The sequence below is a fragment of the Saccopteryx leptura genome, chromosome 6 (genome assembly GCF_036850995.1).
Source record: "Saccopteryx leptura isolate mSacLep1 chromosome 6, mSacLep1_pri_phased_curated, whole genome shotgun sequence".
NCBI lineage: Eukaryota > Metazoa > Chordata > Mammalia > Chiroptera > Emballonuridae > Saccopteryx > Saccopteryx leptura.
Window position 1 is genome coordinate 144,985,078 of NC_089508.1, and position 12,143 is coordinate 144,997,220.

The 12,143-nt window shown below is 41.0% G+C and overlaps 1 protein-coding gene across 4 annotated transcripts in view; it reads left to right on the plus strand.

Annotated features, from left to right (window-relative positions):
* The first annotated feature begins 1,818 nt into the window (after positions 1 to 1,818).
* Positions 1,819 to 12,143, plus strand: part of SLC26A3 (solute carrier family 26 member 3) — a 46,335-nt gene continuing 36,010 nt past the window's right edge. Inside the window, exons 1-4 of one of the 4 annotated variants that reach the window (XM_066341378.1) lie at positions 1,839 to 1,941; positions 6,830 to 7,027; positions 10,784 to 11,089; positions 11,597 to 11,736. In XM_066341378.1, coding sequence (XP_066197475.1) covers positions 10,959 to 11,089; positions 11,597 to 11,736 — 271 coding nt within the window. In that variant the 5' untranslated portion in view covers positions 1,839 to 1,941; positions 6,830 to 7,027; positions 10,784 to 10,958. Of the gene's footprint in view, positions 1,942 to 6,829; positions 7,028 to 10,783; positions 11,090 to 11,596; positions 11,737 to 12,143 lie in introns of all 4 variants that reach the window. The other 3 variants (XM_066341376.1, XM_066341379.1, XM_066341377.1) reach the window with 3 other exon arrangements.

The window sequence follows — 12,143 nt, forward strand, 5'->3', positions numbered from 1 at the left end:
GCTTCTCTCTCTCCCTTTCTCTCTCAAATCAATGGGGAAAAATATATTTTTTAAAAGATTTAAATTATGCCACAGCTAATTTAATTACACAGTTGGTATAAGTTTGAGCCAACTTTAAAATACAGGTTAGATTAATTTAGAACAAACTAGTGCCTTATCCAAATTCTTTCAGAGTTGTGTTATATCAACTATAATTCATTCATTTAACTGTCATTTAACTAGTTCTATTATAGATTCACTCTGGGTACTGGGGATATAGTACTGAATAAGGCAATCAAAGTCCCTGCTTATATGGAGCTTTCATTCTACCAAGGGAGCCAACCATTAAACAAGTAGTTTATTAGTTTATTTTGGAATTGCTATGCTATGTTGGAAAAGTAAAGGATGTTATGAGGGAATACCACAAGAGGAGCTAATTTAGATTAGGGGACCAAAGGAGCTCTCTCTGAGGAAGTGACACTGAAGCTAAATAATAGCCAGACAGAGGGGAGGAGAGCATTTCAGCAGAGGACATGCTGGACAGGGGCTGGCCAACTCCACAGCATCAGAGGCTGGAATGGAAAGGCGATGGTGAGGGGGGCCCACTGAGGCTGGAGAGCTGGGGAGGGCGACAGCATGCAAGACTCTGGAGGTCTGGTGTTATAGGATTAATGCTGGCTCCCTGGAGAGGACTACCTGGAAGTGATCTTTCAGACCACTGGACAGTGAAGACACGAGAAGGTTTAAGAGAGGAAGCAAGAAGGCATTGTGAGATCTGGTGGTGGGTTAAGCCAGGGAAGTAGGAGGGAGATGAAACACAATGGCTCTGTGGTACAATTGGGAGGTAGAGTCCACTGGACTTGGTGATGGTGGATTGGCTGGCATGGGCAAGAGGAAGAGTCAAGGGTGATTCCCAGGTCTCTGGCATGAGTAGAGGCAGGTGTTCTGTACTGGTATGATAAACACTAGAGCACATTTGAGGGAAAGATCAAGAGTTCATATTTGGATATTAAGACTAAGGTGCCCCCGGGACATCCAGGTGTTCAATATGTGGATCCAGAGGGCAGGAGTTAGTGACCTGAAAGTCACTGGGAACCACTGGACCATCACTTATGGCATCAAGGCAGAGAGAAAGAGCAAAAGGAAGTCCAGGATTGGACACAGGGGAGTTGGCAGAGAAGCATGAGGTGGAATATAAAGAGAATCATGGTTAAGGAAAAAAAGGTTTTTAATTTTATAGAAGATTTCCAAGTAAAGTCTTCAGCTGGTTAAATGCTAAGAGGTTAAGTAAGATAAGGACGTCAAATTCCACTGGCTGCAGTAACAAAGGGGTCACTGCTTTCATGCTTTCAGTGGGAATAGCACAAGGCAGAGGGGCAGGAATCAGAGTCCAGACAGAGGCATGTTGCCCAGAGTTGGGACAGCTTCTTAGCAAAGGCTGTTATCATACCATGAGTTCACCAGTACAGCATCCTTGTGCAGCTTCTGAGAGCTCCGTGGAGTCAGCCAGCCAAGAAGCAACCATCTAAACTCCAATCTAAAATGGTAGATAAAAGGGCAGAAAGATAACCCTTGCTGAATTTTTTTTTTACTTCTACATGCACATCAGCTGCACAAATCTCTGCAAACCAATGAAACACACACACATGTGCAGTGAGGGGTATGTTCTCACACGGAACTTGAGGAAGTTGTTATCATCCCTTCTGCAGATCATAGTCTCAAAGGTCAAGACCACACTGGAGTCTTTCCATTGTTGTAAAAGTTAATGAAAGTTAATTATTAAAGCTGACAGAACCATAATTTCCCCCATTGACTTACATATTCTATATATAGACACCTTTGTACATATGGATGCATTCAAAGGCTATAGATCTAAGAGAGTGGATACCAGCCCTTAGAACTGGATTACTTTATCTCAGAAATTGCCCACTGTTCCTGAGTGCTTCATTGAGTGCATATCAAGTAAGAACCAAATTTATGATTATTTTACTCAAACTGTTTTTCCGTTTCTTAAAAATAATGTTATTTTTATCAAAACCTATTTAAAACAATAGGCTAAGCATGAATGTATGGAGCCTTGACAATGTGAAGTAAATATTTGTGTAGAATTTGATTTGACCAAGTAAATGATTATATGCAGTGTTAAGGCTTTAATAGTTTTTCTTCAAAGATAGCAGAAGTTTTTCTTTTCAAAGTTTCTAAAATTTGTTTAAAATTTTTATTGAATTTATTGGGGTGACATTGGTTAATAAAATCATACAGGTTTCCAGCATACAACTCCATACATAACACATCACCTGTACACTATTCTGTGTGTTCATCCCAAGTCAAGTGCAGAGGTTTTTGCCTTAATTGTTCACATAATTCCTGTATTTCTGCACCCACATTTGACTTGATAGGCAGACTGTTTGTTCCAAAGCGTGGCAAATAAAGCAGGCTATTAGGAAAAGGTTTTTCCAGTAAATTGAATCATCTGTTAGAAGATATTGAGAAAAGCCTTTTAGTCCAGAAGTAAGGGATTTATCTGCCAGACACCTAAAAAGTCCAAGAAGGAAAAGGGTGGAGAATAAAAAGGAATAGAAGTCAGTAGGATAGACAGTGAAAAAGAAGAGAGTAGAGAAAAAGAATTATCTTTGGAAAACAGCAGAGTGCTGTAAGACACAAGTAATATTACAGTTGACCCTTGAACGACGCAGGTTTGAACTTTGTGGATCCACTTAATATGTGGATTTCTCTCAACAAATACTGCAAATGTATTTTTTTCTTTCTTATGATTTTCTTAGTATTTTCTTTTCTCTAACTTACTTTATTATAAGGATATAGTCTGTAATATACATATAAAGCATGTGTGAATCAGCTTTGTGTTATTGGTAAGGCTCATGATCAACAGTGGCATTAGTAGTTAAGTTTTGGGGGAGCAAAAGTTATATGCAAGGGTCAACTCTATACCATGCAGGGGTACTTATCCCACAGATAGCCAGCCCTAACAAGATGTTTGGAAAAGATCACACAACATTCTTTAAATGTGTAAGTAAGAAAAAAACTTATTAAATCATTGGACTAAATAATTATTTTTCCAAAGTAAATTTGTCATTCAGAGAAACAGTGTAGTGAAAGTTGGCCACATAAAGATCATTCTTACTGAAAAATTAGAAAGCAACTATTTGATTTCAGAAATAAGTAGTTTATAGTGGATTAATTTATACCTTACCTGCTCCACCTGGATAAATGAATAAGTATATAAATAAATAAATGTGTCATTATCTACTAAATAACTCATATTCAAGTAGAAAACAAAACAGTTCAAAAATGAGAATGGATATTTTTTAATTACTACAATAACAAAGTAATAACTTAGTCTAGCTTTTCTCCATATGGAACTTTTTGGTTCTCCAAAGAAAAAAGGAGAGCTTCCTCTAGCCTCTGTTCCAGTTTGTTAGGGAACAAAGGAGAGACTAAACCACTTTATTTCAAGAAGACTGAACTCCTGGCTACCCAGGCTCACATTTTGTGCATAGAATGTTGACAGTGGGGACTGGGGAGGGGGGGACCCTTATGTTCATGGGCAAGGGCACGGAGGCACCTCACCTGGAATCTTGTCCTCTTGCCTTGTCTCTCTTAAGATCAGGGCTCATTGTACACACACACACACGCGCGCGCGCACGCACGCACACACACACAAACTGGCAGAAAAGAGTATATATTGGAGAGAATCATTCATAAGAACTAACTTATTGTCCCAGCTCTGTCACTCGCTAGCTGTGAGACTTGGAGGAGTTACTTATCATCTCTGATCTTAATTTCTTCATATGTAAAGTTGAGGTAATAATGCCTTCCTTCTCTGTCTATGTCATAGGAAAATACTTAAGGGGGAAAAGAGAAAATGCTTAGAAAACCACAAAGCCTTACAGAAAGTCAAGTGATTACCTTTATTCTTTTGTGAGCCTTCTGGGTCTGAAACACCTTGCTAGGGCACATCTTTTTTCTTTTTTCTTTTCTTTTTTTTTTTTTTTTTTTTTTTTTTTTGTATTTTTCTGAAGTTGGAAACAGGGAGGCAGTCAGACAGACTCTCACATGCACCCGACCGGGATCCACCAGGCATGCCCACCAGGGGGCGATGCTCTGCCCATCTGGGGCGTCGCTCTGCCGCAATCAGAGCCATTCTAGCACCTGAAGCAGAGGCCACAGAGCCATCCCAGCTCCCGGGCCAACTTTGCTCCAATGGAACCTCGGTTGTGGGAGGGGAAAAAAGAGACAGAGAGGAAGGAGAGGGGGAGGGGTGGAGAAGCAGATGGGCGCTTCTCCTGTGTGCCCTGGCTGGGAATCAAACCCGGGACTTCTGCATGCCAGGCTGACGCTCTACCACTGAGCCAATTGGCCAGGACCGCTAGGGCACATCTTAACATTTCTCTGAAGTTGGCCAGCAAGGTCTTCTGTTCCAGTGCTTGGATCATTGTCCCTTAAACATGATTTTTCACATTCCTGTCTGGTTTTTTTCATCATCTCTCCCAAACTTAAGGTCTAACTGAGATCCAGTTTTTTTATTAAATCTTCCTGAATTTCAACCCAAATTCACACCCTTCTTCTCACAGTTTATTACTGTATCGACCATTTTGGGCATTCCTCCTCTGTATGCAAACTTCAGCTTTTAGGGCTACATCATTTATCATTTATCTATCTTTTGTTCATAGTTCAGTTTAGTGAAACAAACTTTTGTGAGCAATTACTATGTTACAGGCAAGAGAAAAAAAATTATTGGTCCTGGCCAGTTGGCTCAGTGGTAGAGAGTCGGCCTGGATTGCAGGAGTCCCGGGTTAGATTCCCAGCGAGGGCACACAGGAGAAGCGCCCATCTGCTTCTCCACCCCTCCCCCTCTCCTTCCTCTCTGTCTCTCTCTTCCTTTCCCACAGCCAAGGCTCCATTGGAGCAAAGTTGGCCTGGGCACTGAGGATGGCTCCATGGCCCCTGCCTCAGGTGCTAGAATGGCCCTGGTTGCAACAGAGCAATGCCCCAGATGGGCAGAGCATTGCTCCCTGGTGGGCATGCCGGGTGGATCCCAGTCGGGCGCATGCGGGAGTCTATCTGACTGCCTCCCCGTTTCCAACTTCAGAAAAATACAACAAAAAAAAAATTATTAAGATTTGGGCCTTGCTTTTCAGGAACCAAGTCTCACCAGGGAGAGAAACTTGTAAACAACAACACAGTATGATATGGGATACAAATATAGTCATGTTTCACTTAACATTCTGAGGATACATTCTGAGAAATGCATCATAGGTGATTTCATCATTGTTTGAACACTTAAGAGCCATGATGGAAAATGCAACACAAGATTAAATCAAGCATAAAAGATAATGATGCAATCATGAGGTTCAGTAAACATGGGCTATGAGAGGGCATTGCCAGGTAACACAGCACATTGTTTCACACCAAACTCTTTTATAAGCAGAAAGAGTGCACTCTAAATAAAATAACAGTAAAAAGTATAGTATAGTGAATACAGAATTCAGTAACATAGTCTTTTATTGTCATTGGCAAGCATTATGTCATATAAATGATTGTGTGTGCTATACTTTTATGTGATTGGCAGCACAGTAGGATTCTTTACACCAGCATCCATACAAATATGCACATTGTGTACAATGTTAAGGCCATGACATCACTAGACAACAATAATTTTTCAGCTCTATTACAATCTTATGAGACCACCATCATATCTGCTGTCCATCATGTACCGCAACGTTATGTGGTGCATGACAGTACAAGGTATGTACAAGAAAGAAATGACTCACTCTTCTTGAAGGATCCCACAAAGACTCCACAGCATCTTTTTATCTTACATACCTATGTTAGGAAAGTTCCTGATAAACAATAGGCCAATAGATGCTTATTGAAAGAACACGTCATCGTCTGGAACAGCAGAGTATTTTTCAGCATGAACTGGAACATGCCAGGTGTTGGAGTAGAACACAGTTAAATGTGTGCGGAGGTGTTGACATGTTAAGTATCAGAGTGGGCTGGGAAACTGCTGTGATTGTGCAGGAGGAGGAGTGAAGAAGCTTGACAGACAGGCCAGAGCCAAAACAGCAAAGGATTATTATGTCATAGACAAGCAGATGTTTTATAGTTAAGTTAAAATAAGTGGGTAAGAATGGAAAACTGCTCATTCTGGAAAAGCTCAGAGTGAACAGGAAGTCACAGAAAAGATTGCAACACTAACATTGTCAGACAGGTTCTAACTGGCTTTGGTCATATAGGTGCAGTTGTATGTTGTGTTTACACTAAGTCAACGTTAAACTCAGCCTGAGGCCTTTACCTGTGATATGAAAGCTAAGAGTCTCTCCTTACATACCTTACATTCAGTCTTGACAGCAGCCCTACAACGAAGGTCATGAGGTGCAGCCACATGCTGGGTTTACACCACGGGAAAAGGCATCACCACTGGAAGAGTCAATGTCGGACATGTGGCCCACAGCGGTGCACTGAAGCAATGGCAGAGACAGGGTGTGAGCCGGTCTGCTGAGCTGCTGCATTCTCATTCTTTCTGGCTGTACCTCCTACCTGAATTAGCTATGGCTTAGTTTTCCAGCAGTGTGGTCAATAATAATTGCCAATAAAAACAGTTGTCAACAATAATAATAAGTTTAGCACCTGAACTAAGATAAAGCTAAAACTAAGTTCCCAAAAGACATGATCAGACCATGTAAGTCGCACACACAGATGTCTTGAATAAGCAATGCAGGACATATGATATGTTCCTGCCCACTGTGGACCCGGAACTAGAGTTGTGTGAATTATCCATATTATTTTGGTAAAACAAACAAACAAACAAAAAAATCCTTCCCTTTAGTCATCTTGCCGTGGGCCTTCCTGGAAGAACTGCCTCCACACCTCCAGGATCCCCACCTCAGTCCCATCGCCTTCACTCACCTCCCTGTCAGCTGTCCCCTCTCTCCAGGGAAAGACAATGTCTTCAGAAACGATCTGGAAGCGTTTGTGAGATGCTGGTTGTTTTCAAAGGCTCGTCACTAGAGACAAGGAAGAGCAGGTGTGTTTTTTATGTTCTAAATGATAACTTATTTCTTCCAAGAAAACAGCAACTCAGTTCAGGTTCACATATATAACATAGTTTCATTAATTACTTACCCTGCTATGTTTCAAAAGTGACTGAGGCACACAGGAATCACAGGATTTATCCAGAACTTATTGCCTCAGCCCTGACCCCTCCTGCCTTCTCTTCATCAGCACCTGCACTATTACTCACCCCTCCATGGCCCACCCCCAGCACAGTCACTCTGATCACCTCCTGGACCCGCCAGTTCTGATGCCATCCTCTCCCAGTGTCTGTCCAGCTTGGCATCAGCCAGAATGTGGGATTTACATGCCCTTGATTTCTGGTCCTTTTGGTTGCTGATTGCGGTCCCTCTCAAGGTGCTCATTTTTTTCTGCTTATTCTCTTCCTTCAATTTTCAATTATTCTGCTTGTTCTCCTACTTCTCTTCTAAGTATAGCTGTCCAGATTCTGAAGTGTTTCCCACTGTCCATGGGCCAACTCATGAAATAAAACTGCTTACCTCTGCTTTTCCAGAAGTTTACTGACTGGCACGGGGTATTTTGAGAGCCTACTGAGGGGCAGACAAAGAAGAGCCCACCTTGTGAGAGTGGAGGAATCTGCTGTGAAGGGTGGGCAGGAACGCTCTGCACACCTGTGTGCCTCCCGGTTTCATGTTACCACTGGTTAGAGGAAAACACCAGCACTGCTTTTCTGAGATGTCGGCTCGCAGCTGTTCCAGCAGAAAAGGCAGACCGCTGAGAGACCAGGACGCTGAGCAGATCAAGCCGAGGAGTGGGACGGTCAGGGCCATGGCTGCCTCGCAGTGGAGTGGGGCAGGCAAAGTGCAGGCAACAAGCAGGCAGTACTCAGAACTGGCTGCTGCTTGGCCTGCAGATGGAGATGTGGAGCTGGCAGGAAAGGAGAGTTGGCCAAAACCATCTTAATCCTTAGAAATATCAAGTTATTAATAAACCAGAATAAAGTGGGGAAAAAATAAACTTCAAAAACTAATCCTAGAATTAAATTTCTGCTCGGAAAGAAAAGGAAAGCAGAGAAAGATAAGTGTATATGACTGAGCCCCAGCACGAAGATTTTATATATATAACCATATATATAATAAAACCCCCCAAATTAAAAAGAACACATCATAGGAAAGGAAATAAAAGTGGAAATGTATACAAACAAAGCTTTGAATTCTAAATTTCTTAGAAGGAAAGGTCTCTGAGAGTGAGTTTCCCCCAAGAGCCACTGACTGCCTCAGAGCTCAGGGAGAAACTTTGTGCATAAAGAGAAAGCAGAATACAGAAAGCTACACATTAATGTGGTGTCATATTTGAAACTGGAATTGTGATTCTAGAAACCAAGGGAAATTTTTCTAAGAATTTCTGGGGAAAAGGTAAATTGTTCGGGTCTTTTAATTTTTTTTAAGTTAAAAAATTAATTTTGAATTCCCAAGTAATGCAGGTCAGGAATCTCTGAGATGATGAAAAGGAGAGTAACCTGGTGGGTGTGGCAGCAGAGCCCCCATGGGGCGGTTGACTCAGTGGCTCATGTGGTTATATGTGTAATGTGAGGAGGCAGCTGTGGGGAGCAGGCATGGCGGCTAGGGGAATCCACGAGACTGGAATGTGGCCATTAAGGTCTCTCTCCGTCTTTCTCTCTAAATTCTGAAAAGATTCTGTCAGTTGCCCTGATTTCTGTCCACTCACCTTTCATTCAGCTCTTGGTGTGAGGAGGGCGAGTTCAGGCCCTTAATCCAGCCATGCAGGTGTGACAGAGCCCACTAAGGAGCCCGCCGTGGGCATCCTCAGGGAAGGAAGCTTAACAGAAAGGAAGTCATTCCTGCCATCACTGTCATTGGCAGAGCATTTAGACCATGACTTGGCAAAGAGAAAACATTCAGCAGCAAAAGGAAGGAAAGAAGTACTTTCAGGATCTTTCTTAAGGAAGAGAACTAAAGTTTTTGTGAACAAGTTGGTGAAAATATGAGTAAAACAACAACATAGTGGCAGGTTATTTTGTTTTTTGTTTTCTTTTTCTGTTCCTGACAGCATGTGATGGTACCTGAGTCTTCTTCAGCTAAGGATTAAAGGTGTTCTTGAAGGACACTCCAGACAGCCTTTGCAAGAGGGCAGAGGTGTCAAAAGGCAGTAACATGAATGAGATCTTAAGTACTAATGGCCGAACCATATTGTTGGTAATTGGAAAATTAAGACAAAATCTGTGCTGTGCCCAACAATAAGTAAGCCAACTCTACTCCATGTACAAGGGTTCCTGACAATGGGCAGAAAGTACTCTACATGAGTGAGCTGTGACAGGTGGAACTGAGGTGACAGATGGGAGAGGAGACAGACATAAGAAGCAGGGAGACCCAGCAGTGTGAGTGGGAAGAGGGTCAGAAAGAACAGGTAAGGGAGTTTACAGTCATAACAAAGCTCAAAGGGGCTCAAATTTTGAAGATCAAGCCAGAAGGTGAACAAGAAGCCCTCTGTGGTCAGGGAAGTCAGTAGAGAGTGATGGGTGGACAAAGACAGTCAGGTGGGGCCAGAACTTGAGGCTAGCATCTGATTCCTGGTCATCACTTGAGTTCTGCAAACATGCTAAAAATCCCTGAGCTATGAGAGAGCATCATGTAACAAGATACAATCTGGTTCGAGAGAATTCAATCAATAATTGTGATTGTGGTCAGAAAAGAAAACTCTGGGTAGTAATACAGAACCAAGATAAGAGAAGAAAATACTAATAGTTAGAATGTCCTTTAATTATGTTCACGTTGGACAATAGAGAAGCTGCATGTTGAAGAAAGAAGTCTGAAAACAGAAGTCACGTTTTGACACTCTACTAGCTGTGTGGCCTGAGGAAAAATACTTAGATTTTTGTGGGAAGGGGTATGTTATTATTTTCTCATTTGTAAGAAGAAGACAATAATAATAACTGCAAGTGCCTTAAAGAATTGTGAGGACTAAATAAGTAATGTGCATTAAAAGTTTTTGCAAAATCAATCTTTTTAATGAAATATAATAGATTGAGATAAGAACAAAAAATTTAAACATCTTGTGCAGAAAATGCAAATAGAATAATAACTATCATATAATGAATGTCTATTGTGTGCTAGGCACAGGCTAGACTGAGGCTTTGAAAACATTCTCATTTAATCCTCAGAATCATCCTGAAACTCAAGTTTATTATCCCAATTACATAGTCGAGACACAGAGAGGTTAAGTAAGTTGCCCAAGATCTTTCCTGAAAAAGATCTCATCACTAGTGAAGTAGGTAACCAAGTACAGTAATACTTTGCGCCAGTTTCGTCAACTATAAATTTTTCCTCTATTTAACTCTCAGAAAGAAGAGAAAAATAATTTAAATGGGCAATATTCTTTCATTTTACACTTTTTCTATGGTATTACAAAAATTCTGATGGGTGCAATGGAGCCGCCTTGATGCATTATGGGCAGTGAGTAGACTTTCGATCTACTCTGTCCCAGTACTCCAATGCCTTGTCTTTAGAAATGTTTCTAGGAAAAAAATTAAAAGTTCTTCTCTAGAGGAGATCTTACTTTACAAGTAAAAAATACACTCACTGATTAGTAAACTGAGTCAATTTCTACTGCTTTTGATGGCCTTTTAAAATAAATAAATAAATAAAAGCTCTTGTTTACTTCCCAAAGGAGCAGTGTCCAGCTCATTGGAATATTACTCTCACAAAACACAATCCAGGTCCCTTAATCCTGCCTCTTTTGATCTCAAAAGGTAGTAACATTCAGTCCAGAGCTCACTCATCTGTAAATTGCATCACATTATCTCCGAGTTATTTAAGAAGCAAGCTCTCTATGATTTCTGGCATTTTAACCTGCTAAAGGCAAGAAGAGGGTTGGCCCCATCGTTCCAAAGGTCTTCCACTTACCGCAGTGTCAGAGGAAGCAAAATGATCGAGCCCATTGGGAATCAGTACGTTGTGGCCCGGCCAGTATATTCTGCAAATGCTTTTGAGGAAGAACATAAGAAGAAACAGAGATATCATAAGACATTTCTGGATCACCTCAAAGGGTGCTGTAGGTAAGAGATTTTTTTTTTTAAGATAATGGCATTAAAAATAAATGAAACACTTTCTCCTAACTTTTCAAACTTTTAAGCTCTCCTTTCTGGCTCCAGCCCCTAGCTTTCAAAGTCTTCTTATCTTTGGTTTCCAAACTTCGCTGCCAGAGCTGGGAAGGTCAGCTCTGAAATGAACACCAGCTCAGCTCTCAGCACCATCTTCCCATATCAGAGGACTAATAGAGGAGGACAGAGCTTTCTCAATGGGAATGTTGAACAATTCAAGCTGAGGATGACAAATAAGCTTTATTATGACTGAAGAAAAGCAGCATTTTTCTTTTTAAGAATCCTTTGGTAGTGGCCAAGGGGCTGTTGGTACGGATAAGGAGGAGACAGTTCGTGGGAAAGTTAGTGAAAAGTACTACTTTGTTCTTTAATATATTATCACCTTTATCAGTTTTCCACCTACAATGAGGTACTAAACTTAAAATTTGATATTAACTGAGCTGTGGCTTTCAATGTTTTCAGCTGTTCCACACAAAAGGCCAAGAGAATTGCCCTGTCTCTGTTCCCCATAGCATCTTGGTTACCAGCATACCGGATAAAGGAATGGCTGCTCAGTGACATTGTTTCTGGAATCAGCACAGGGCTGGTGTGTGTACTGCAAGGTAAATTTTTTTTTGAAATATAATTTATTTATATACATATTTTTGAGATTTAATTCATCTGTCATAAAATTCATTTTTTAATGTGTACAATTCAGTGTTTTCTGGTATATTCACAAGGTTGTGCAACCATCATATTGAATTCCAGAATGGTTTGACTACCACCACCATCACCCCCCAAATCTCTAGCCTATTAGCAGTCTCCTCCCATTCCCCCCTCCATCAATGCCCCTTGCAACAACTTTTTGTCTCTATAAATTTGCTTATTCTGGGCATTTTATAAAAATAGATTCACAGAATAGATCTTTTGTGCCTGGTTTCCTTCCCTTAGCATCACATTCTTAAGGTTCATCCATGCTTCAGCATATATGGATCCTAATTTCCTTTTAATGGATGAATAATATTCTATT